Source organism: Sparus aurata, chromosome 8 (genome assembly GCF_900880675.1).
Source record: "Sparus aurata chromosome 8, fSpaAur1.1, whole genome shotgun sequence".
NCBI lineage: Eukaryota > Metazoa > Chordata > Actinopteri > Spariformes > Sparidae > Sparus > Sparus aurata.
Genome location: NC_044194.1, coordinates 15,825,177 through 15,852,877, shown reverse-complemented (window position 1 = coordinate 15,852,877; position 27,701 = coordinate 15,825,177). Strand labels below are relative to the sequence as shown.

The 27,701-nt window shown below is 42.1% G+C and overlaps 1 protein-coding gene across 9 annotated transcripts; it reads left to right on the top strand.

Annotated features, from left to right (window-relative positions):
- Positions 1-157: 157 nt before the first annotated feature.
- LOC115587315 (CUGBP Elav-like family member 2) lies at positions 158-27,686 on the top strand. Of its 9 annotated transcripts, XR_003985025.1 has the most exons (14): positions 161-459; positions 12,529-12,725; positions 15,679-15,761; positions 17,479-17,527; positions 18,049-18,183; positions 19,082-19,161; positions 20,355-20,516; positions 22,280-22,343; positions 23,060-23,197; positions 23,817-23,942; positions 24,575-24,751; positions 24,930-25,076; positions 25,861-26,041; positions 26,978-27,686. XR_003985025.1 is itself a non-coding variant. In XM_030427122.1 (13 exons), exons 1-13 carry the CDS (start codon positions 347-349, stop codon positions 25,986-25,988), a joined length of 1,596 nt encoding a protein of 531 aa, XP_030282982.1. In that variant the 5' UTR covers positions 158-346; the 3' UTR covers positions 25,989-27,686. The 9 variants fall into 9 exon arrangements, 8 of the variants coding, with proteins under 8 accessions (XP_030282982.1, XP_030282984.1, XP_030282983.1 ...); XM_030427122.1 differs by having other exon boundaries at positions 158-459; positions 24,933-25,076; positions 25,861-27,686; XM_030427124.1 differs by having other exon boundaries at positions 23,832-23,942; positions 25,861-27,686.
- Positions 27,687-27,701: the final 15 nt, after the last annotated feature.

The window sequence follows — 27,701 nt, the reverse complement described above, 5'->3', positions numbered from 1 at the left end:
TCCTCTAATTTCCCCCAATCTGACAGTGGGAATAAATCATCCATTTCCAATATCCTTAAGTTTCCCTAATATGGGTGTCAATTAGTGCATGAGTGCTACTGTGGCCACAGCTTTACAGCCTGCAAACTGGGCTGCCGCAGGCAGCACAATGCATTAGCGCACGATGAGCTGTCAGAGAGGATTATTTCAGCCACGCCAGTCAGCGAAGGGGGTGGGCGCCGCTCTGCTGCACTAAACCAAGGAGAAAGAGTAGGCGGTAGACAGAGACAGGGAGAGAAACACATAGAGGAAAGAGGGAAAGAGAAGAAAGTGTCCATTACACCGGGTGGATTTTTCCAGAGCACCGATGTTGGAACACTCTTCTGAGCTGGCCCTGGTGCAGAGTTTGTATGCCAACAGCATGCGCTGTCCCCCCTCTGCGGCCGGGATCTCTGTCAGGAATGAGGACCTGCCTATGAGGTACGTTGGGGTTGGCCCCTCATTCAAATCTGGGCTGCTTTTGTGGAGCAGCCCCGTATTTGGACTGCTTCTTTGTCTGGGCTGAATATTGTCATAGGATGTATTGTTTCCAGTTGAGGCGTTCTCCCATGCTATGACTGTGGGAAGGGTGGTGTTCCTCTGGTGTATATGTTTTCATATAGGAACCCTGAAATCATGTATTTGATTATAATAATTGTGGCCATCCACATCAATGCCATCTGCCCCAGACAACAATGTTTCAGTCAGGAGGCAGGGGTTTAATTTTAGGATTGTACAGGAATAGAACAAATCCGTACATTGCAGCATTCTCACGCCATGTAATTTACCTTCCACCTCCTTTAAAAGTTCCACAAAGGCTCACTCAGACACCTGCATGAACAGTAAATAAAGAACGAGAGACAAATGTGTCAGTGATGCAGGTGTTTGTCTCTGAATCACACAGGCCGCTGAAAAACACAAACCTCATTGATTATATATCTCCTGAAACCAACCAAGGCCTTACTGTACTCCCCCAGTCAAAAACAACAGCAGATATCAGTTATCTCTTTAAAAATGCACATTTACAACCATCTTGAAATTTGCATTCATTTAGTGGAACTGGACCCTGATAAGATGGTGTTCAGATGTGTGCTTAGCACATCTTGACACAGTGGATTTCCTCTGTGAAAGCATGATAAGATGAAGTTCTCTCTCTCCATTTTGAGAGCTCTTTAGTTGGTCGCCATTCTGCAAATGCTTTCACGAAAAAGCAGAGCGTAGAGAAAAGTATGCCTCCAAGTTCAAGGCGACGTGTTCAAAAAGCTGTGTATGTGGCCCATTTGGGTTCGAAGCTGTCCTATTTTCTGTGCAGTTTGTCACGAAAAGCGATGCAAATTTAAATGCTGGACGATGATGATGATGATGATGACGATGATGGTGGTGGGTAAGTGGGACTTCATTTCCGCAGCAAGGGGAAAACATTTGATGTAAACAACAAAAGCATGGTACGTGTGGAGGATTATGATAGGATTACAGAAGTAATAATCTGAGATTAAGAATAGGAGACTAGTATTAGAAGGTGCCAGCAACTAGGAATCAGCCCCTGGAATCCACTCCAATAAACATCTCTTAGAAATGCCAAGGAGACACATGCCACAGAGAAGAGGTAGAAATGAACTCATGTGATGGCATGATGCACCGTAGAGAACAATGTACTGCATGGTTTTTTAAATACCCAGCAGGGAAACTGGAGCTGCTCTACATGATTCCTGCTCCCTTTTTTTTTCTTTCTTTTTTTATAACAAATCTATTCAATAAGATCCCCTGAGATCTAATTGAACCAAAGGAAATGTGTGGATGCTGCAGATGGGATGGCATTATTGTATTTTTTCCTCCATCTTAATGAAACCTGATTCTCCAGAGAGGTTTAGACGAGCTTTTTATAGCAGCCCCTCAAGCTTAATGTTAATGCATGTTGCAACGTGGGCTTGTCTACATACATGGCAAAATAGGTCGCATATCACATTATGCATACAAACCTCTTTTAGGCTCTCTTTAATAGTGCATACTCTGCACCGGTGCCAAGTTGCCTTGAAATTGCTATGGATACAAGGATTAAGTCGGATTTGGTGAATGGGATGTTTCTTAACACTCGCTATGAATAATATTTTTGGATTGTGCAGCTGCTGGGGCAATAATGAGTGGTTTGATAATTAGGCTTTGCCCCCCTTGCCCCTCTGCGATGGCAAACAGTACTTGACGACAGCCCCCCTGCCTCTCCTCCCCAAGTGTAGAGGCCTCGCCCTGCAAGTCCAGCACAACAAAAGAAGATAGGCTCCCCCTCCCCCAGAGAGACAACAGCCCAACACAAAGGGGAACGTGACCTGTGACCCTGGGGAAAAGCAAGACAGCAAGAAAAACTGCATTTTAACCATCCCGCTTTTGACTGGAAGAGATTTATGGACCTGTCCAGCAATGTAAGGCAATGAACAAGCTGGGAAATAGCCTTGTTTATTTGCCTAATCCAATATAAAAACCAAAAACAAAGCCAGGTTCCTGATTTAGACTCCTGTTAAAATATGGAAACAGGAGCAGCATTATTAATCACGATGGTAATGACCTGGGTTCTATATTTAAACATTTAAAATGAGTCTCTAATCAGGATAATTAAATCTGTGACTCAGTCACAGACTTACCTCCTTATACACTGGAGCTGGGCGTTTTATGATGTGTATAATGGTGATGCCACAGCAGATGAGACCCGATAAACTACAATCAGGTCACTAAACTCCCCATAGAACATGTGCCGGCCTCTAAAGGGACATTACAGTGTTTTACACATATGTTAGAGGCGGTGTGAGGCTTGCTGAGCAGCAGCAGCAGGCAGCATGGTCTCAGACTTTTGTTGAAGAGGCCACGCCTCTGGTTTGCTGCAGCTCGGTGTGCAGTGTGTGACAGCGGCTTGCCTCAATTTATTTCAGTCGGGGACGAGAGAGAGAAATTAGGAGGAAGGAATCAGGCGGATATCGGTGGCCTCTCTCTCCCTCTGTCTCATGCAGTTTTGAAGAAGACGCCCCCTCCCTGCACCTGTTCTGCTTCGTCTTGTCGCCGTCTCGCCGGAGTTGAGCCTCTTGCGAGTGAGCGGACGTCGCTCTCCTCATTGTTAGATAGACGTTGTTTTGAGCATGACTTCGACGTACAACCTGGATTTCCACCCTCTGGCCGAAAGTCGGTTAATGACTTCGGGCGACACGATGTAAGTAATCCAACTATCGATAAACGTTTCGCTCTCGTCTCCCTCCGTAACATTTGCGACTGTTTGTTGAGATGAAGCAGTTCGGGGCGAGTTGGGAGGGAGCTAACGCTAGCTTAACTGCCAACTGGGATGCTAACGGTGCTAATCACACGAACGGTGACGGTACGCTCACCTGGAGTTGAAGCAGTTCGATTAACTAGCTTTATAATTCATATAACGACATGATAAGTCTGTTAAGTACGTGTAACATCTCCACTGGATACCACCGAGCACACACCCTGCGGGCTAACAGACATTACTTGAAGAAGTGACTGGGAGACAACGCAGTTTGCTAGCGACGGTATCGGATCCCAGGCGCGCTACAATAGTCAAGTGACATGTGCTTCCGGAGATCGCACGTTTCGGTATCAGTCCACAAAAACATCGATTAGTCTTTAAAAACCAGGAGCCAAGGTGAGTGTTTGTGTGACTTTACTTGTACAAACACGCCGCCACCTCCTTGTTTAGTTAGTTGCAACTGGACAAGTTTACGTTGACGTGTGCTCGATCGAAACGGTAGGTGTTGAAACGCTCAATTATCATCGGGTTAAAGGGAAGTGCGTTGAGGAGAGTTGTTGTAATAAGTTGACGTAAAGTTGGCTAACAATGTAGTCCTTTTTCTAACTGACACCGGCGTCCATTTTTCAGTCTTGGTAGATACATCTGAACGTTACCAGTGAGCCTTGTTTGTAGGCAGACCACGGGCTATCAGTTCGGTTTGCCTGGCGCACTCCCTGTCTCTGTTAGCAGACTGGCTAGCTAACATCATTAGCTTCATCTCACAGGGCTTTGGTGCCCCCGTCCATGTTGAATGTAGAGTGGCTTACTTAACGGCTGAAAACACGTGGTTTGCTACATTATTGAGCCATTAATGGACATCTTGTGACAGGGCATGTAAACAGGGAGTGAAGACATTCACGAAGCACAAAGTGAACGTTATACTAACTCTGTCCTCTCGACATAGCAGCTAATCCCGCCTGACAAAAACATTTCACAAACCACAGTCTGCTTTTACAAGACTGTTTAAAATTTAAATGTTTGCTCTTTCAGAAGAGCTGTCTTTAATTCGCTGTAATGAGCATGGTCTTTTGATTTCATGCACTTGAAGCACTTAAGGAAATGTCACGATCAAAACTGAAGCCCTTTTTTTTTTTTGCAGTTTCGTCATTGAATAATGTCAGTGTGGCTTTTAAGACTGGCTGCAAGTCAGTCGTTTAGCCTTGATTTAGATTTACTGACTTTGAAACAGTTCATTAACAGAGAAATAATTGGTAACTTTAGTTTTTGAGAATGGATAAATGACAATATTTCAATCAAATTCACATGTACAACTTATTGCTTGGGGCGGATTAGCTGCTTGTCTTTGTCTAGTGTGATAGTGCAGAAAGATAAAAACTTTACTATCTATATATACACACTTTATTTTATGTAGCCATAAATCACATTTCTTAATGGGCTTTACAATCTGATATCAGACCAATAAATTATGAGAAATTTACATTATCATAGATATCTTGGATCATATGAGGCCAAATTGTTTTCATTGACTTAACACGTCCACCCCTTAAAAAAACTCATCTCAAAGTGAAAGCTGTAACCTCATTAGATCTATATCTGAGACTTTCTTTCCCTTAGGTGTGCATAAACTGCAGGTTAGAAACTTCTCTTGAAAATACAAAATTATCAGTCATGTCATCTTTATCGAGTAGGAGAAGTAGAACATTTTCAGTTAATTGGTAGTGGTCATAAAAAACACTAGTATCTTTAAGTTCATGAATGTTGATTTGACAGAATAAATAATTTTGAGAACATGGGCTTCAGGAAATTGCAACAGATGCTCTTTCTTTTTTAGCACTTTCTAGAACAAATGGAAGATTAATTGAGAAAATAACTGGCAGAATAATTGTGCATACAAATAATTTATTGCAGCCCTACCTTTTTGATAATGAAATGAACCAATTAATGATATTTCTTGTTTTACACCTCTGAAAGCTATTTTTGGAATCTAATCTGAGGGAGCTGATGACAGCGAGGTGGTGATTAAGTCTCACCCCAGCTGTATTTGATTGATTTATCCTTCTAAATGATGAGGGTGAGAGTAACTATCAGGGCTTAAGCGTGATCCTTTGGCAGCCAATGCAGCCGTAGTGCTATGTCAGAAAGCTAAGCGTCACAGTGATCCCTTTTGTTGTGGCCAGGGAGCTGTTGATCTGTGCAAAGTGTAGGATCTTGGCATAGGGTCCGTGGGCTGTTCAGGCCAGCTGTTCTGTTCTCTCCCCTCACTGTGAGGGTGGCGCTGGTGGCGAGAGAGTGCCATGCAGCCAGATGTTGTAGACCAAGCGTAGGGAGGCTCTGATCTTGTCTGTCACCTGTTCCTTTCCTCTTGCTGCTAGTTTGGCGTGGCAATAATTATAAGACTGACTATCCTTGAGCTACATGTACAGCCTTGGAAAGCTCATAATCATGTCCACTGTGTTTGTGGTATGATCGAAGGTTGAGCAAATTCCTCTGCAAGCTTTGCAAACAAAAGATATTGTAGGACAGGGTTACATGAGACCAGATGCACCCACCATGACCATGAAATTGTCAGGGCTGTGTGGCTGATTATTACAGATTCTACACCAGAGGTATTTTAAATCAGCAAAACCAGCTATAAGCTGGGTCTGAGCTTACAATTCTAAAATTGGAGATCAATTTGGTTTCAAGATTATGCACTGTTCAGGTCATCATGCGTGTGACCTAGAAGTCAGTGTCTGTAGTCCAAACGAAGTGGAATCAGCTGTTACGTTGAGGAAGCGCTTCTTGAGTGGACACATCCAGAGTAGCGTTAATGGATTGGATTGAGGGAAATCTGGCAACAAGAGATCCTCTCTCTTAGATTGAATGTGTGCAGATAAAGGCAGAGTCAGAAACACAAATAATTTACTTTAAAGTGTGCTATATTTCAGTTTGAGAGCCCCAAAAATAATGTATTGCCCCGATTCTGGCAATGCAAGTAGAAAAAGCAGTGTCCATACATGCATACAAAGTATTTTCTCAGTACAATACAGCAATGCACGGTGTCATTTATTTTTGTGGCACATAAATTATATTTAGAAATGTTCATAAATCTCATTTTACTGCGGACTCTAGTGCAGGGCTGGGTGATCTGGCCTTAAGATAATATCACGATAAAAGTATTTGGACTGGGCAACAAAATATCACAATATTTTAGACCAACTATCTCATCGAAGAATTTAAGTAATCCTAAATCAGGTCATGGTATGCTGCACAAATAAAATATAAAAAATGGTGGTTCTCTCTCTCTCTCTCTCTCTCTCTCTCTCTCTCTCTCTCTCTCTCTCTCTCTCTATCTCTCTCTCTATCTCTATCTCTATATATATATATATATATATATATATATATATATATATATATATATATATATATATATATATATATATATATATATATATATATATATATATATATATATATATATATATATATATATATATATATATATATCTCTCAAAATCAAGTTTGGAATCTGTAGTATTCACACACGTCATTGAACTTATTTTGCAGCCATGGTGACAGGTTTAGGCAATTCAGAATATGTGAGGGGACAAACTTAGGACTGCATGTCAGTGAGCTGGACAGTTTTTTCAAGTCAACAATCTGAAGATATTCCTGATTACGCTGGTAATTGAATTATTTCCAAGGTCTACTCTAGTGTAAACTGAGTGTCTATAATATAGGATGTAGTGAGTGGTGAATGAGGGAATGATTCCTGACCGTTGCAGAAAAATGTGCTGTATTTGTTGGAATTAACTGGAATAAACGTTACATGTATAGTAGTAGGAGTTTTGTATTGATTAAAGATGTTCTGTTGCCCATCACGGGTTAGGATAATGGATGAATGAGTAAAGCAGGGCAGCAAGCACACCCTGTCAAAGTAATCAACTGTAATTGCTGCTTCAGTGGGCTGTTTGTCTCTTCATTTAGGCTGCTAGCTGTTCCGGTATGCTCCACCTGAAGATTTAAATTCATGCTCCACCTGACACTGACAGAGGCATGAGAAGAGTTTATTTAGACATATGTTTGACTGTTTGTTTGATCACACAAGCTTTATTTCAGCAACGTCATCCATAACCACCAGGGACACTTGGTGTGATTATGGAGCTAATGGGGCGGGCCTTGTCATCAGATGCTGGCCGTCTGTTAACATGCAGCCCATTCAGAGGCTGATTGAACATGTCTGTCTTCATCAGGGGAAATGCAACAATGAAATCAGGCCATATTGAGCTGAATTGGAGTTAATGCCAGGAGGAAAATATTTTAATAACTTCTCATCAGAACCACAATGTGCTGATTAGAGTCGACCACTCAGTATGGAAATCAAATAACACACAGTCCTCCTGCTTTCTCTTGGTTGTCATTCGTATATTTCAAAGCTGTACCACCAGTCTGAGTGATTCGAGCTCCGGATTCCGGATACAGTTCTCCTTTAAATCCAGCTGCTGTTTTCTGTGACCAGTTTTTAAGTTACAACTTCAAGCCTGTCAGGAGGATATTTTTATACCTAGTGCATGAAACATTATTCAACCTGTCAAAGAATATTCTGCCTCTTTTTGTATTGGCGGAGAAAATAGATTGAGCTAGAAGTGAGAGCCTTTATGTTCTACTTGACAGCTGTCAAAGATATTACCAAGGCATTAGAGGCATTCTGTGTCACGTTGAATCAGCTTATAGGGCCATTCGTTTCCTGAAAGAAAAAGCAACTCATGAATTTTTGGAGGGTATTACTCGCAAACAGCTGTTTCAGTGGACTGATTTTCCTCTTTTCTCAGAGGCATTACGAGTGTCCACGTGAACCTTGACTTCTTTTATCCCCAATAAAGCATGACAGCAGCGTGCTGCTAGTTGCCAAAACAGCCCAAGGCAAAGGACTTTTAGTCTATTTCTCAAAACAGGAAGACACTCAGCTCTGTGTAACATTTCTAAAAGACTTGTTTGATCAGTATGTTAATTCAAACATTGTGGTGGTTTTAATTGATACTGCAAATGCAAAATAACAACAAAAAGAAGTAATGGTGGAAGTACAGTCTATCAGGAGTTTTATTTAAGTAACCACAAGTAATGGGGACCAGCAAGTTTTGCTTTCCACCAAAAGAAGCAACAAAACAAAATCATGTGACATGTGTTGGCGCTGTGACCCCTGATGGTTTGGTGATTAATGTCCAAGAACACAATGCTGAGCTTTCAAAATCATGTGCATTACAAGGCAAATTGGCATGCTTTCTATTACGGGCACAGCAAAGGTGTCACTGGCATACTTGCGCGGTCAGAGCTCACCAACAGGACAGACACATGGTCGAGATAAATCACCTGGTTTTATGAGTGGTGCAGCAGTAAGCATGCAACTGTCGAGGCTGTGGCTCTGAATGACTTGTCAGCTGCTGCAGGGCGTCTTAGAGCCTGATGAGCTGCCACATTGCATGGCTGTTTGTGGAAGCTCAGCAAAAGTCTTCATCACTACTGTCTGGGAGCTCTCTGCTGGGTGCTGTAGGGAGCAGCAGTATTGACAGCATCAAATGTAGTATTTTAGAGACAATGCTCGTATCAATAATGTGCCAATAATGTATTTGCAAAGGGGAAGAGGTTGCTTAAGTGGATACAATGGTGAAGCAGATGGTGGCCTGTGGGGGGGAAATATAGATAGATAGATATAGATATATATATATATATCTCTCCACCGACCGAAGACATGACCCCTGTAAACTGTTGACAGTGTTTTAAGGCGTATGCAGCTTCATATTGGCCTAATGCTGCTGCTGTATTGATATAACATTATGCAACTTAAAGGGCAAGACACTATATCTTCACTCATAGATATTACTTTAGGTCAGCAGGTGCTACTTTAAACTGACAGAGATACTGATCCTTGTAGGCAGCTGTCACCTTATGCTTGCTAAGTTAGCAGAGCTAACCATAACTTAAGGGAATGACTTGACATTTTTGGATTCACACATATTTGGTTCATTAGGGCGGGGTCACTCTACAGGAGATCTAAAATGTGCTGTTGTGGTCCTGTTTTGAAAGAGCTGCTGTAATCTTCCAAATTTTAAATCCTAAATATGAAACATGGTTTGTATTTATCATGGCAGCTCAGTTGAGCCTGCAAGCAGTTTGAAGGTTTAAGACTGGATCTCTGCACCCCTCACATTTCCAGATAATCTAGGCTGAACTACATTATGGACCAAGGTCCATGACTAGATTTCTCATCAGATTGTCAGGAGGGGCGAATCGGGGGGAAATCTGCCTGAAACTCCTGTAGTGCACTCTTGGCCCTAACAAGAGTTTAATGAGAAGCCAGACTACTGGCTAAATGGCTGGTCATGGCAGTTTGATATTAGGGAGGTCATTGGCTTTATATTTTCCCAACACTAATGTAGTTTCTGGCATTTTTTTTTTTTTACCTTCCTGTCTGTACAAGCTCTTTTCTCTTTCATCCAGTTTCAACTCGCGGTCGATATAGCTCTGTGTGACGGCGCTTGCTGTCTGTGCACCTGTCCATTGTACAATGTAGTACCATGATGTAACAACACTGACTCAGACAGCGATTTTGTTCTGTTTTTGAATCAGCAATTTAATTATCTGCCTTGAGTAATATAAATGTATGACATTGACTTTTATTCAGTAATTAAATCATTTTTGTGTGGGTGGACCAAAGACTCAGTTATTGCAGTCACATTTCTCTTCAACAGTCTCTTGGGCTGAAGAGACAATGCACAGCTGCAGGGTTTTTTTGAGAATTTAATGATTGTTAAAGAGGCTGGGTTCAAAGGGAGTTGATTTTCAGTCTCATGTTAATGAATGCTGTGACACAAATCCAGTTTTTCAAGTGAGGTTTGCTGCTTCTACAGTTAGTTTTCATCAGAGGGCCCTTAGCAAAATGGCGCCTGAGTGCCACTGGCAAAACTGGATAAATGGTGTCACCCACCAGTGCTGTGGCCCTAGCAGACGTAGCCTTCGATGTGTTCCAAAGCATCTTTCTGACTCGGCCCATTGTGCTGTAGAGGAACGGTGAATAGTGTTCTCCAGCATGGGGGAACAATATGTGATTGTTCCCCCTGCTGTGGTGAAGAAGCTGTAGGTTACTCTCTGTACCATCGCCAAAGCGCCTCAGGAGGAGATGTACCGCAAAATCTCTGTCTGCTAACTGGCGGTTCTTGGAGGTTTGGAGCTCTGCAGTGCTGTTTTTGTTGAGCTGTCGGCGCTGGTGGGAGGGGGGCACTCAACCCTTTTTTGGTGGAGCGAGGCTTTTGTTTCACTGGAGCTTTTTTTCCCTGCCTTTATGTCATCATCATTCGAATATATTGGAAAAAAACATTCATACTGAGGTGTGGAGTTGTATTTCAGAAGAAAAAGAACAGAAGTGTGATATTTTTTTTTAGCATGTCATTCAGGTCTCTCAAGGAGTTTGGTGTTTCTGCAGAACGACTGGGCTCAATTTGTAAAAGATGGATGGCTCGCGTCCAAAGGTCTGTGTGTGTGTGTGTGTGTGTGTGTGTGTGTGTGTGTGTGTGTTAAATTGTTTTTTACATTAGTGTACTCTTTGTCAGTCATGCTTTTACAATGTTGTAAGAATTTTGTGTGTGAGTGCACCAGACTTATATACTGTGTTGTACGTGTGATCCTTGGCCCTGTTTGATCCCCTGTGGTACAACATTGGGTATCAGGAGTGATGTTTTATGCTCAACATGATTTCTCTGCCTTGACACCCGCGGATGGTCATAGCTTCGGCCTCATTCCTGGTTTCCACTGCCTGTACGCCTGTCAGGAACTGTTTGTGTGCTTGATTTTGTGCGTTGAGTGAGACAAGGGTGCTGTAGTAGTAGGTACACTGGTGGGTTATTGATTCTCTGTCCTCAAGGCTTGCCTGAAAGCAAAATGGCACGATTTAGTATTTCCCCCATCTCCATTATTGCACTACTACACCAGCCATCCAGACAGTTACTTGATATGTTGTTGAGTCCATTATTGTAAACAATATTTTGTTTGAAAATCTACTTCTGTGTACACGTGTTTGATAGGCAAACTTCAAATGATTTAATGCTCTTTCAACAACTTGGCTTCTTATTTGATGTCTTTCAAAGCACACTGGTTTTTCATAGCTTATATAATAATACTAAGAACTGCAAAATAATTGATGAGAAAATTTACACCGGTTATTGGGAAGTATTTGGGTTTTAAAAAAGGTTATTGCGGAATTTGTTTCTGTCTTTCTGCAATAAGTAAAATATCACTATAATGTATCACTGGCCAAACAATCCCAATTGGTTTAACATGGCTATGAAACAGCCTCCTGAAAATATGTTTTGTTGCGCTGACTTCTCTGTTATGGGGGACAAATGTATCGTAAAATCTTTCCGACAATAATTTGAAACCACACTTATTTGACGGTGTGGCAGAAACATTGTACTTTGTTAAAATGGATTGGTGATTAACAACATATGTGTCAACAAATGGTTATGTGAACAGCCCTCAGCAACAAAACACTGGGTAGTTTGATTTTTACGTGTTGTGATGAATAAGCACAATTAAAAAAAAAAAAAAAAAAAAAGGTAATTGTTAAACTAAAGCAGATAAAATAGAATTACTGGGACAATAACTGAACAACATATGTGTATGTCTTTCCCTGAAATGCTTCTGTTCTGCCTGATGTTTTTACTTGATACTCTCTGGAGTAAGACAGGTTATGCTTGTTTTCTGACCCCTTAATTAGCAACTCCTGTAACATACTTTGGTGTTTTGACCCTCTGACAGACTTGCCACTTGGCTCTACATTTTTCAGATCTGCTGGAACAAATCGTAGTAGCAGTGTTAAGACCTTTACTCTTGAAAATGGATGAAGTGGAACAGTGTCCTGTCAAAGCAGACCATTATCCCCTGGAGTTTAAACTTTTTGTCTTTCACTGATTTTATTGGCTGCTTTTTAGACTCATGTCACATATTATAAAGCTTTACATTTGCAGGTAAAAATTATATCTTCATTAATAACATTTCTTTCTCAAATACCAAAGTTTCCGACCTCCAGTTTGGCTTCAGATCAAAGATATTTTCATGTTTTTGATATGAAGATGTTGCATCATCCTCCAATCTTTATTGTATAATTTATGCATTTTGATTCTTCAACAGTGAACTTTATGTGAATATGAGCACTAATTTTAACTTCAAAAATGTTGTTTAGACCCTAGTGTACTAATAACATATTATTTTGTTTCTCTTAGCAACGGCAACGGCAGCAAGATGAACGGGTCGCTCGAGCACTTGGACCAGCCAGACCCAGACTCTATCAAGATGTTTGTGGGACAGATCCCGCGCTCCTGGTCAGAAACAGAACTGAAAGAGCTTTTTGAGCCCTTTGGAGCGGTGCACCAGATCAACATCCTCCGTGATCGCACCCAGAATCCCCCTCAGAGCAAAGGTAAAGTTGACACATTAAATTATTTTGGTGATTGTTGAAAGACGTTGGTGAATACTGTGTACCAGATTTTTTTAAATGTACAGTCTGATATAGTAGATCCTTTTCTGTTTAATTCAAAACGTACATTATTAACTAAATGGTCAAATAGTTATAGCCATGATTACTTTTTGCACATCCAAGTATTTGCTGGTTACCTTCCTTAGGATTGAAGTACAGAGAAACTTGGACCATTATTTGGCCACTGTTGTCCTCTATTTCCCTTGCTTTTAGTGGTCACAATACACAAAACCTTGTTATTGCCACATCATCTACCATCACATTTCAGCACAGTCCCCTGAGGCAATGCACAGCATTGCTTGTCTGCACACGCAATGCAGCTGTGTTTGCGCCTAAAGATGAGATGATTCAATAGTCTTTGTTTTGAGGTTAAAAAGATAACACCTTTTCCATAACCCTGCTTTATGGGATTTTTTGTTACTTTGCCATGCTGGTCTGAAAGAGGCATTTTATAAAGGAAGTGTTACTCAGCTGCAATTTTCCATTAAGACATCTATCGATGCGCTCACCTTAGAAATGGTGCTCGAGCTGAGCGATTCAGTTTATGTTGCAATTAGAGGAGAAGGTGAAGTGGAAGTCTGCTGTCTGTAGAGAGCTGCAAAGTGCCACTGGAAGTGCTCACTCTCCCGTATCTAACTGCAGGTGAATAAAGTAAACGACAGTTTCCCTGATGTAACTGTCCTGGGTTTACCACACCATCCAAATTTCAATTCCCTTGATGGTTGGATGACTCACTATGGTTAAAGGCACTAATCCACTCTCGGGTTTTACTGTGGTGGGACTCTGTTTGATGCTGGACTCTAAATGGAGCCTGTTTTGTGCTGCCAGTGGTTTCACGGCCACACTAAGCTGGACCAAGCTGTCCAGAGCCATTTGCCTGTTATTAAAGGTCTCTAGCCAACCGTCACCTGTAGTTTCTGAGGTGTGTCCAGAACCACTGGAATTATTTAGCCCTTATAAGCTGCTGTTTCGCTGATTGACTCTATAAAATCATTGAGGGAGGCAGGCTGAGAGAGTGTTGCCTGACTGGCTGTTCAGTCCAGTGAGTCTGTGATTTCTACTCATTTAGCGCTTACCTTTTGTCCCCACCCTCTCTTCTTTTTACAAGTAAAATATGTGCTGATGACAATGCTGCTACTTGGAGACTAACATCTTGCCTTTTTGACGTTTATAATCTCCAGCATCCATTCGAACATCAGTTGTGCAAATTAAATTTCAAAGAACAAAATGATGACTGTTTTTTCAAATGCAAAAAAAATGGCTAAAATAAATTGATTGCCTAACTTGGTAGCTGTAATTCATGGAATGTGTAAAAAGGAACCCTGAGTTCCTGTTTTTGATCTTGAGTTTAGTTCCAGAGACTCCTCGCCTCACTGTGACTGTTTGGTCAAATAGAGCCTTCAGTGTGTCAGGACCCTGAAGGCAACACACCCCGCCACCAGAACAGCACTTGATTCACATGATCTTTTCTACAAAGATGTACACACATCTATCGTCACCAAATAATCCTGAGTGTGTTCAAAGAAATACCACAAGATCTCCAGGGTGCTTATTATGCTGAGCGTATATAAATATACAGCCAACACTGTGCTGCTCATTGGGAGGCTGAGGAGTTCAAAGCCCCCTTTTTTAGCAGATCCCTCCCCTGGTCTATGCGGAGTGTCAGCTGTGATGGCCTATTGACATGTTAATGCAATGTTAATGTATTCTAATAGATAATCTGGCCTGATCACAGCGGTCTTTGGCTCACCCTGCCTGTGTGAGGTGAATATATCCCAGCAGCACTCCACACGCCCATCAATTTTACTGCCATCCTCCCTTCCCAGTAGTCCTATTTTTCTACTGGTTGAAGTGGGTGCAGTTTTATCAAAGCCTGATGCTATCTTACTTGTGTTTATTTGCATGGCAGATAACCCTCTGCATGTGTCATCAATCTTGCTTTTATTTGATTTGTTCGGCGAAATTGGTGTAATCCCACTTCCATTTTGGTTGTTTACTTTGCCACAGATGTATTGAGGAGCCATCAGATTTGTGTTGTTTTTTAGGTCGTGTCTACTGCACGTCATGAAAAAATCATCTGATAACTATCACGCTTCTCTGGATGGTTTATTTAGCTCCAGTAAATCGGAGGCAGGGCTAAGCAGCAGAGAAAGGGAGAGCTCAGCTGGTTGTGAGAGAGAAGAGAGCAGCTCGATGCATATTAGAGTTCAACAGCCCTCCCCGCGGCCTGGGAGCTCCAGTAACAGCATAATACACACTATGTAGGTCAGAGACGCTGCAGTGCTCCACTTCCCCAGCCCAGTGAAACTGACAGGCTGGAACGCCACTGGCGGTCTGCTGGGACGGAAGGATGAGAGGTTTTTTTTTTTTTTTCCTCCCCCGCTCTTCTTTTCTTCATCCCCCTCCCCCACCACCTCTTTCTCACTCACACTTCTGCTCCCTCTTGTCTCTTTGTGCTGTTTTCATGCCTCCTGTATGTGTGTTTCTATGTGATTGGATTCTTATGTAATGCGGCATCACTCTCTCTGATGTGTTGGTACTTTGCCCTGGCTTGTCCGGACTGTGTTGACCCATGGACGTTGCATCAGTGCCTCCTGACAGCCATCCAACCCTGTGGTCATCTCTGTGGCCATGTCACCCAACAGCCCTCAACTATCTCATTACTCCAGTGTCCTCGCTGCAATCTCCTACATGAGCTGTGTGCAACATCTAATAGTCGGCGCTAAGAATATCCTGTCACATGTTTCTAGCATGTGATATGTGGAGAACCTACTGTGATCCATCTAGTTTCTTTCCTGCTCATGGTTTTGCATTAATGTTAGTATGCACTGCGTTTTTAATACTTTTTTTGTCTCCTTTCCCCCTCCCATTGTTTGTCCCTGTTTTCTCTCTGCAGGATGCTGTTTTGTAACTTTTTATACAAGAAAAGCTGCACTGGAGGCCCAGAATGCACTGCACAACATAAAGACCTTAAGTGGGGTGAGTAAGCACAGTATGGGCTGCTTTTAGCTGCTTGAGCCCCTCTACATCCTTGGTGCAGGCTGCGAGCCGTGTGCTGGCCGATAATGAGCTCTCGGCTCACTGAATGCCTGTCTGGCCTGAGAAATATCTCAGCCCCCTTTATGCACTTACACCACACCGAGGACTGCCCTGAACCTCGACACACTGAATTGATAACCCAGCTGACCTGACACACATATATACACACACATGCAGGTATCAGGTAAAGTGTGCTTGACCAGGCAGCAGGTTATTCACTGAGGCACAGGACCCAATCGCCACAAAGTGGAACAAATTATTAATGCTTGTCTTCATGAATCATTGATGCACATCTACATTTTTATTTCCCAAAGTTTCAGTCATAAAAGGAGCCGAGTTGAAGTCTTGAACAATACATTGTGAACAATGCAGCCTCCTCGGAGTGAGTGTGGTCTCTTAATTCCTTACCTGATTTATCTAGAGAGATTAAAGCCCAGTCAACTGGAATAAGTGCTATTGCTTGTTAAACCTCTATAAATATGTCCTGCCCATACACCGTTCTAAATGACTCTCCTTCCAATCAATTAAATCTATACCAAACAACTCCAGCCGTCGATTAAGTCAATAGCCCAGTCTATTGGAAAAGGAGCCTCTGTCAGTGAGGTTACAGGTAAATATTGAACCGGGTTGATAAATGAGTGTAGCATGCAGAGTATACGGGTCTAGCTCTTCACCGGATGACTATCAATCAGCCAGACATTTCAAATAAAGTGTGGTATAACAGCTCAGCTCTCGAATCCCAATACGCAGTCATACTGTTACTGGCATCGACTGCAAGCCACTGAGTTTGGTTTGCGTGTCAGTGGAAAAGCTTGTTCCCCTGTTCATGCTTTCTCTCCCTTCTGTGCCTCGCTCTCCTCGGTCAGTGACGCTAGCCAGTACCCATACTGAGCAGGCCATCTGTCCGTTTCTCTTTAGTGCTTGTCAAAAACAAACCCACCGCTTTTCATAAGTACAACCTGCTCAGGCATCTCACGGCTACATTTATTCCCTTTTTTCGCATCGCATGACGGGTGAATGTGCTAAAAATATATCGCTTGAAGTTCTGTGAGTCGCCTTGGACGAAAGTGCTCATTAGATGGCATGAAATGACAGATTCTGAGGTAGTTGTTCTGCATCCACTTTCTCACATACACAGCTTGAGAAAGAGTGTCATGCTCAGATGTTGGTCCGACTCATATCAGATTTTTCACAGCGCTGTTTTGCCACACCCTGATCATATGTGTGTGATTTAATGTTAATGTATAGGCGGTAAAAGAAACTCACTGTACATTTTAAAGCCATACAGAATTGGCTTGCTTGTCAACCATCTCTGTAAAATTGTTCTGAAGAAGATAAGGGGTGTTGACAGGAAGAATCGATAAGTTCAATCACAAGTCTACGATAGAGGGAGAAGTGAAATTGGATACTGGAGAATTTGATCCCCACCATCAACTCATAGACACTTCCTCCTGAATCTGGCAGTGGTGAGGGATGATGGTTTCAGAGTGAGAACAAAACAAGAGGCAGAGAGAAATGCTCAAAGATGGGGAGTGAGGGGGCTGTGAGTGTGAAGATATGAGACCCCTATAATGAGAGATTATGAGGCCGTGCACCTGCATAGTTTATAACTGTGACAGGTGCAGTGTTAACCATTTCTCTCCCCTTTTTATTTCAGATGCATCATCCTATCCAGATGAAACCCGCTGACAGTGAGAAAACAAGTGGTAAGTGGATTCATATGAAATGCAGGGTGACGGCAGCCAAAGGATGGGAGAGAAAAATCTTTAAGCCAAGACAAATGGGTTGTGAGATTTTAAAAGAGGGTGGGGGCTGGATTTTATCTCTATTTAATGCTAAAATATGAAGGCCTGAGAAAGGACTTAGTTCAGGGAATGTGCAGCAGTACACAATTTCTATATAGTGTCAGGGGTTAAGATGATTATGGGCTTTAAAAGGCACCAAGAGGAGAAGAGCAGGTTCAGGGTGTGTGGAGGAGACCACAAATGGATGATCATCTCTCTAGAGAAGTAGACACTGAGGGAAACAAAGCTGCAAGTTGCAGAGATTTGTACCAAGAGGCTGGCACCTTGAATGAGAGCCAGAATATGTGGCAGCATGACAAGGAGAGAGCTCGAACAAGAAAAAGCAAGGTGCATGATTTAACGCCTGATGTAACAGCCGCTTTCATAGCTCCGTAATTGTTTGGGTTTAACTGAATAGGTGTTCTCTTTTCATCCTCCTGCAGCGGTAGAAGACAGAAAGCTCTTCATCGGAATGGTTTCAAAGAAATACGGCGAGAACGAAATCAGAATGATGTTCTCGTCTTTCGGGCAGATCGAAGAGTGCCGAATTCTCCGGGGACCAGATGGTCAGAGCAGAGGTAGGTGTTCTTTCAGCACAGGCACAGTGTTCTCAGTCTCACAGCCAGCACCGAGTATTTATACAGGCCCCTCCCTACCAACCCCCTCCACCCCCAAATGAAGTGCTATTCACCTCCAATGGCACCCATTCCATCCCCATAGTCTTATCCTCTCGTCACTGTTACACTCAGCCTCCACATCTCACAGTGAAGGGCCACCGCGCTCGCTGTCCGGCACAATGGCCCGTCGCCTTGGCAACCGCTGGCTGCTGGTGTTCGTGGGCTCAGCTGGCAGGCGGCTCGGCTCAGCTCAGCTCCTCCTTCACCGCCTCCTTCATCACACTCTACAAAGGCTGGAATTAGCCTGTCGTTGCATCTCCTACGTAGCTCTCTACTGCATAAAGCCTCAGATAGCAGGCAGTATGAGTCTCTCGTGTTGATGTATGCGATTAAACTTCTTAGCAGAGACGGTTCGCCATGAATTTCTCCTCTTTTTTTCCAGTAAATATGCGCAGTGTAACTGCAATTTGAAATGGACCGTAATACCCTTTGATGTTTGCAGATCTCACTTATTTTAGCAAATCAAAGCCTTTCAGTGTCTTTTTCTGTGTGCATTTTCTGTGTATATAATCACGTTGACTGTTTTCACCATGACACCACATAGTCAAGCCTCTTTGGGTGGCAATTTAATCCGTCCATCACTGTGCTCATGTGACACGTGTTACTGTTCTCCTTGTTGTGTTCTTTCTCCGTGTGCTAACCAGTGAGGGTGGTTCTGTGTGCTTGGGAGTTGCCATTCTTTGTACTGTAATGTGTTTTTTTGGGGTTCATAACGAGTTGTCCAAACCTTTTGTCTTGTTTTGTTTCTTCTTGTCCCTCCCTCCCTCTCCCCCCCTTTCCTATTGTTCCCCCCCTACAGGCTGTGCGTTTGTCACATTTGCTACCAGGGCAATGGCACAGAATGCAATCAAAACCATGCATCACTCTCAGACTATGGAGGTACTGTACCCCTTAGCACCTATTTCTCATTCTCCCCCCTTCCCCTTATACATTCTGCTGCCTCCTTGTGTTGGAAATATGAACAACCTGTCCAAGCAGATGGCGTCCATTCATCAGAGCATGAGTCATTTCCAAAACCACTCTTGCCAATTACAAAATTATATTGTCGTCTGCAAAATAATTGAAGACAACACAAAACATTGCCTCTCACATAGCTGCTGAATCCGGAGCGAACAGGACACAACAGGCATTGCTGTCATCTCTTATTTTGAGCTGAACTAAATGCATCTCATTTATTGATTCAGCTAATATTCGAGAGCCTAGCCATCGCAGTCGGCTCGAATCAATCAAAATTTTGGACCACGGGGAAAAGAGCCCACACCATCAAATATAGGTTAACAAAGAATTAACCCTGCCTGGAGCAGCTACCCTATTAGATATTTTCAAAAACTGGGTCCATGTCAATGTGTAGCCAATGGTGCCTTAGTGGAAGTGGAGCAGCAGTAATTTGACAGCTAGCAGGTCAGATGCTCCCCAGTGAAGCATCAGACCAAGTCTAATTAGGAGCCCAACCAAACATAACACTCCTCCTTCCAGATTAAACGCAGGTCCCAGTGGTGGTGCCACCGATTTACCCCATATCATGACCCTCCCCATTTCTAAGCTGGTATGGGAGATGCTGCTGCTTCAGAAGCCATTTTCCCTGTCCAGCCTGGTCCCTGTCTGGCTCTCAACTCTCAAAATACTTTTGCATCGCATGCCTCGTGTCCATGCGTCTATCTGAACAGTATGTGACTGTCTGTTTGTGAGATTGTGTGTATTGTAATGCATTTCTTTATCTCCATATCCTCATTTAATGTCATGTTTTAAGTGTTGTCTCCATCTGTTGTCTGCTTGTCTGTCGACTCAGTTCAGCTCCTCAGAGCGCTAAAAATGTTCACTGTCTGCAGCATTATCCTGTGCCCCTTATTTCGGAATGTGGCCTGGCTCGGCTATGCATGGCAGATGTCCTCTGTGTGTTAGCTTTGATATGAATGCAACAGGCATAAAAATTGTCTTGAGGCATAGATGATGCCCCCCTTTTGGAAGATTATTCCTTGCAATGACTATGTCCTTACATAAGTAAATGAACTCTGAATTCTTCAGATTGCTTCTGGATGGGTCTAACATCTCTGACCTCTTCACTGCTTCAGGGCTGTTCCTCACCTTTGGTGGTGAAGTTTGCAGACACACAGAGAGATAAGGAGCAGCGGCGCCTGCAGCAGCAGCTTGTACAGCAGATTCAGCAGCTCAACAGCGCCTCCACCTGGGGAAACCTGGCCGGCCTGGGGACCCTCACACCGCAGTACCTGGCTGTAAGTGTTGCTCAAACATGCCGCCCCACTGAGTCGCACAGTTACCCATGTTTCATCATATGGCATCGTTTAAGTTTCTTCAAAGTGTGTTAACAGTGTAACCTTTTGTGGACTGTATGGAGCTCTTGACAGGTCTAACAGACACAAAGGAATGCATACTGTGTAAGGCAATACATTAGACATTTAAAGTGTTTGTTACTATGGTTCTACAAGTACAGTTGGGTAATATTCTTTGGCCTCGACTACAGAAAGGGTAAATGAGTGAATATAATGTATAAAAAAGACAACAATATAATGGCAGTAAAAGTAAGCGATAAAGTATAAAGCAGTTGTATGTATGTATGTATGTATGGGCAAGGAACAGCAGGAATATGGTACATATAAATGCGGAATATAATGGTGATAAGTATGACAGCAACAAACATATAGAGCAGGATATTGTCCAAAAGCAATAAATACAAACAACATTTTTATAGCGATTAAACTATATATGATAAAAAATTGATAAAGCTATAGGTATAAAACGAGGTGTGAAGCGGTATAAGGTGTACTGGTTTCAACGTACAGCAGTGCGTATGATCCATCTCTATATCTCGATGGATAGATGGATATCTGCTCTTCTCCTAGACATACAGACTCTCCTCGGCTCAGAATAGGAATATCTTGTCTCCCTCACTTCGTTTTCTTCCTCAAGGATGCTAGCATGTGACTTCCATGTGGCCTTTATCAATTTAGAGCCAATGAGCATGTGATGCGACTATAACCTGAACAGCTGAGCTGTAAAACTAGAGATATTTAGGCTATTGCATGCACTTTAAGTAGTGCCAGGCACTGACTGAAATGGCAGAGCTGCAATTTAATCAATCCAAATATTCGACATACATTTGAATCAAAGAAGTAAAGGGATTTGGTTGCAACAATCATGACATCTATCATTTGGTATTGTATTCCTAAAATGCAGAGTTTCTGCGTTGTTGCTGCACCTCAAAATCAGACCCCATTTTTTTACATAATGACTAGCAATCCAATCTCAAAAAGATGCATGAAAATGAAAAGGATTGAAAACAGATTTTTGTAATTACTTCCTGAAGAAGTTTGAGAGGCATTCTAGCTAGATGTTGTTGAATAGGTGTTAATGTATATTTCTCTCAAGACACATTCATAATCTAGATTTTTACTCGTCCTTTGTTTCTATGTTAGTAACCTGTCTGTGGAAATGACCATTCATGTCTGATTTAGTTAATGTAGCAATTTTCTGTCTCCCATTGACTTTGATAATGATCCCTGGTCAGTTCAACAACTGAATGATCTGTGTCAGTGAGACAGCATTGATTTTTTTGCAGGTTGACGTGGCCATGAAGACTGCAAAATGTTATCCTGCTTGTGTTCATAAACATTATTCATGTGTTTGTTTCATGGATGGATGTCAGCCAATGAAAGCTTCACTGTTATTGATAAGTTCACAGCCAAAAATGGCAGAACAAAAGTCACTTCTTCACTTCAATAGAGCTGAGTTTCTTCAACACTTCCTCCTGTAGTGGAAGAGGGCTGACCATGTTAGCTATTAGCTATATGAAGCATCACATATTGAATGATTGTTTAAAACCCAAGATCATAACATCCTCACATTTACAGTATAATGGCAACACGGACTTGAACATTGTTCTTAAATTGCAACAAGCAATTATGATTAAATTGTTTATCATTGAAGACTTAATTGTGTGTCTCCTGTTTTGATTATTTTTATTCCTTCGTTCCAACAGTTGCTCCAGCAGGCCACGTCTACCAGTAACCAAAGCAGTTTCAATGGTATTCAGAGGCTAGGAGGTAAGTTCACCGTTTTCAGATGTAGAGACATTCTTGAGTGATCCTCTATAATTGAACAAGCCGACACTTTTCATGTCACGAACCTTGTGACTCATTGCTCTACGCCCACATGGCTCTAACTGCAGTAAATCACATTACTCTTTCAGATCAGTGGCACATAAATAATCAGCACTGCTATTCTAGGCCTATGCAGGCTGCTTAAAGACAAGCACACGAAGCACATAACCATGACTTGGTCGAATTGAAAAGTAATAGACCTGTGAGAAAAAAATCCATCTGTCTGAAGCAAGAAACAAAACACACCATAATCATAGTGGGGCTGGTTTGGTACCTTTCGAAGTATAATTTTATTTTGAATACTGAAACCAGAGTGTAAACGTGATATTGTTATACCCATGCATGTGAGGACGTGGCCTAAAACAACCCTAGAATTAGTGCGAGACTACAAAAAACAAGTTTTATTTGATTTATTAATTTATTTATTTTTAGTAAAATAAGGCCTAAGTTACCAAATGAAATGGCTGAAATGTGATTGGAAAACCAAACAAATCTTAAGACAAATAAGAATGAAGAAAAATAACTTTCCTCAACTTGAAAGATGTAGTCTGTATGCTTGCATTCTTGAAAGTTTGTTCCCTCTGAGGCTTTCTTTCTGCGAGAGTTTGAGCATGAATTTGGAGGTCATTGATAATCACCTCTGTTTCTCATACTCGCAGCAGGTGTGAACCCCCTTCAGCTGCAGAACTTAGCCACATTAGCTGCTGCTGCGGCCGCAGCCCAGAGTTCTGGCAGCCCGACCTCCACCAGCGCCCTGACTACAAACAGTGCAGCCCTGGGAGCACTGGCTAGTCCAGGTGATTAAACACTAACATGAGCTGAATTTGTAGTATGAGCATGTACTGTACATACAGTATTAAGTACCCAGTGTGAGGCAGACCCTATAGCAGCGTTCATAATCATGTTGCCGAATTTTTGACCTTGTTTGGTCATAACTGCTCAGTTCACCTGCGTTTATCTTCACATGCAACATTTAAATCTAGATAAATATTCGTCATCCATTGAGATAAATATGCATGTTCAGTTTGCCCCCTGTTGCTGTGATGGTACCTACAAACTGCTCTGCAAACCTCCCTCATCTGCAATTTGCCTAACGGCCCACAGCCATTCCTCATTTATTTTATGGGAGTTAATCACCCACATATAACATTTTATGAGAGCCCCCATTTCCCTTTAATCTGTGTAAATATACATTGGCTCCATCTGTCTGAGTCTAGCATATTGCTGCTGCGATAATGACCTCTTCTCGTTAAGAGACAGATTTTCCACTGCCCCCTCAGTGCTGTGTCATCCTCTCATAACCATAACAATTTGTGGCAAAGATGCAAGCTCTATAGCGAGATGTGGTGTTTTTAACATGAGTAGGTCACCCCTCTGGTAACCCATTTGTCCGCTTTTTATTGCCTCTTTGGACAGCCGGTTCGACAGCAGGATCTAGCGCAAGTGCTACCATGAACACCTTGGCATCTCTTGGCACCCTGCAGGGTCTCACTGGGACCTCTATGGGCCTCAACCTTAACGCTCTCACCAGCAGCGTCACTGGTAAGAATGTGAACTTCCTAAAACTGTTATCAAGCTATTCAAAAATTACAAAGTTGCTAAGCATTTTTTATCATGGTTTTGGTTTGCTTGAACAGCAGCTTATATTTGCTGCTTCTGCTGTGTGTCAGTTGACTTTTTTCTGCTAGCTCATAAAACATACACTCAGTGGCCACTTTATTAGGTATACTGATAAAATCTAATAAAATCAATTACTGCAGATCAGCCATAACCTTTAATTTTTAAAGAATAATAATGATCAGGTATTCATTTTATTAAGTTTATTATTGAGGATGTAGCTTGCATTGCTGTTGAACTGAACCACAGTGTATTGAGAGGCATTTCTGACATTTTGTGTTCAAAATGACACCACCACCAACTACAACCTTGATAATCAACATTTTATATTCACACCTTTGAACTTAAAGTTGGAAAGTTTCACCCAAACCTGTCCTTTACAAGCTTTGAAGAGGTAGAAAATGGGCTGTACTGGATTACATAAAATTGGCCAGAGTTTAAAATTTGACAAGTGAGATTTTCTGCCCCCCTGGTGGGCCAAATAATTAAAATTATCAAAATAAATTCCTGCAAGTTGTAAAATGTGTGCAGCACATTCACTTGTTTCTGCTTTACAGGTATGGGGGCCATGAATGGAGGCCTGGGAGCCTCTATGGCCAACGGGTCAGCAGCCAGCTCCATGGATGCACTGACTCAGGCCTACTCAGGGATGCAGCAGTACACAGCCTCCGCCCTGCCCTCCCTCTATGGCCAGTCTCTCTTGCAGCAAAGCATTGCTGGCAGCCAGAAGGAAGGTGAGTAGTTCCTCAGCCTGCAGCTGCACATCTACTTTATGACTTTTGCTTCAGTCTATTTCAACAACATAATTGTCATCTGTTTTCTAAATAAGAACAGCTTGACAATTAAGTAATTGTTTGCATGCAACCTAAACATTTATCTAACTTGAGTTTATGATTTTCTTACCAAATGGAGTAGGGCCAGAGGGCGCCAACCTGTTTATCTACCACCTGCCGCAAGAGTTTGGTGACCAGGATCTTTTGCAGATGTTTATGCCTTTTGGAAATGTGGTCTCTGCCAAAGTCTTCATTGACAAACAGACCAATCTGAGCAAGTGCTTTGGTAAGTGTGTTGGCACCACAGTATATAACTGATATGCATTTCCAACCTGCTAAGTTGTCTTGTGGATATCGCCAATATAAATTACGTAGTGAGACCCTGAACCCCCATTGAAATAAAACTGGACTAATTTCAGTCTCCGGTAAGCAACAGCCATACACAAGTTTGTTTTCTCAGACTCAGACTAACAATTCTTGCCAAGTGTGAGTTTGTAACACATAAAGTTGTTTTTATTGTGCTTTACAAGTGACATATTTCATGCTTCCTTTAATCTTGTTTTTTGAAAATTATTAAGAAGTGAGACCTCAGGTAGACTTGTCTTGAGTTTAGCACCATGTTCAACCAGTAATGCAACTAAAAATTATTTGGAAATATTTGTGTAAATACATTTTCAATCACTCAATTAAAGTATTAGTTGATTCTGCCCCCACTTTTAAGTATGCATTGCAATGGCCCTGAAGTACAAGACCAAGTGACCTTCACTTCAGTCTGAGCAACATCTCCCTAAAATACATAAAGATAGCAATAAAATCTTAACACTTTGAAGGCTGCCACAGATGGTCTAATTTCAGATACTACATATTGTCTCTGTTAGAATTCATGGAATTGTAGTTGCACAACTGTTGTGTAGAGCTGTAATGTGAAACATCAGACTGTGAGCATTTGACACACAGTAGCTGGGTTAAAGCATTTTCTAAATGCATTAAGGTGGTGTGTTGAAGTTAAAAGAGGGTGTGAAGTTTGTTTTAAATGTTTCTGACATGAGTCCACCACCTTTTTGTTCTAGGGTTCGTCAGCTATGACAATCCTGTTTCTGCGCAAGCTGCCATCCAGGCCATGAATGGTTTCCAGATCGGAATGAAGAGGCTCAAGGTTCAGCTGAAGCGCTCCAAGAATGACAGCAAACCCTACTGATCCTAGCCCCGGGGCCTTCCCCCCTCCCCAGCTCTAATGCTAGCACTGCTAGGGTAAGTTCACCCTCCAGCCAAGGTCATCACAGCAGAGACTCAGTGGGGCAGGGGGAAGGAGCCCACCACAGGAGGGAGACTCGCTCTATTCCTAAAAAAATGGTTGCAATGATCTTTCTACATTTTACTGTATTTCATTCCTGCGGTTTTATCATGTAATTTGAGTCGGATTAAATATTTTAATGTATATGATTATTTATGACTTTCACTGGAGTCAGTGTTCGCTGGAGGTATTTTGTGTCACTGTAATTGGTGGAGAGCATCAGGTGTGTTTTCATACCATTTCATTGCCTTCAGGTCAAGCTAGACAGGTTGACTAAGGATCAGTTGTGTTGAGGGGCTGTAGCCCGGCCACGTAGACTCCGAGCCCAGAGCTTCAACCTGTGTTTGGCTTTTTCAATGTAGTTTGTCTCGTATGTTTGTCACCCTTCATGTGAAAATCTTTTGCACTCTGAAGTCTTCAATCTTTGCTCCCCTCCATCTCACCCTTTTTCTGTCTCCCACACCCTCTTTCTGTCTCCCACACCCTCTTTCTGTCATTATCTAAGCCATGTCGAGCTAGGCTACCTCTCTTTTCTCTATTAACAACCTCTTCCAATCATTCCATCCATCCTCCAAGTCTCCCATAAGGGACTGGCTCTAGATGGATCTCTTTGGGTGCCAAGTATACAGTTTGTGCATGTTGGAGTCTCTGCCATATGTCCTGGTGGTGTCACTTCCTTAAATCTCTATTGTTTTTGTGTGTCGGGAGAAAGTGGGGGGGGGAAATGTTTACCACTGTCTTTATTGTATGTGGTGATTGGCATTGTTTTTGTTGTTTTTTTGTGCCTCATGGCTAAACGATTCTTGTGCTGTGCCCCTAACTTTCTCTTCTCTCCTCTTTGTCTTCTCTCTCTCTCTCTCTCTATTCCTTTCGTGTTTTTGTTCCTTTTTTAGAACAAATCTCCATGCCTGTTTGCTCATCATTAGCCTAGCATGTCTTCATGATGTTGAAAGCCAAGCCAAACTCCTGGCCTCATCATCCCACCATTGTCTGTGATGTCTCTCTAAGCTCGCCTGACCAATACCTGGCCACCCACTGACCCTTGACCTTAGCTCAACCTGATTTTTCTGCATGTATATTCATATTTTCTTTTTTTTGTTGGTTCTGTATAGAAATGTGACGGGTGGGAGAGAGGTCAAGCAAATCAATGTGAAAACGTACCTACGTTGAATTCATTTAAGAGACCTTTTTTGTTGCGAATGTTTTAAAAACCTGTGGGATTTCTTATTTTTAATTTAGCTTTGTTTATTTTTTATGTTGCTTTCTTTTTACCTCTCTCAGTAAAGTTCACTTGAAAGTTGAATACAGGGATTGGCACACATCTGTGCTATTTGGTGCCATTAGCAATATGTTGGCTTCTTAAGAAAAAAAAAAAAAACATGCTACAGACCACTTTCCAACACTTTTGAAAGTCTGACCAGTAAAACCCCTCTCAGTGCTCTCTAATGATCTCTACATTTTGTGGGCAGTGCGAAGATTTACACCAAGGCTATTTAAAACTATATTTTCTTTTCATTTAGAAAAAAATACCCTGTGTATTTACCTTTTTTTGAACTATTGATGGCACAATAAAAGGTACATTTGCTCTGCTTAGAGAAATGACTACCTACATGAGTC

Bases quoted from the DNA above. Each gene is read 5' to 3' on its own strand.
- LOC115587315 (XM_030427120.1), top strand. From the start codon at position 347: ATGTTGGAACACTCTTCTGAGCTGGCCCTGGTGCAGAGTTTGTATGCC. The intron at 18,184-19,081 runs GTAGGTGTTCTT...CCCCCCCTACAG, and splicing joins ACCAGATGGTCAGAGCAGAG to GCTGTGCGTTTGTCACATTT. The intron at 23,943-24,574 runs GTAAGAATGTGA...TCTGCTTTACAG, and splicing joins TCTCACCAGCAGCGTCACTG to GTATGGGGGCCATGAATGGA.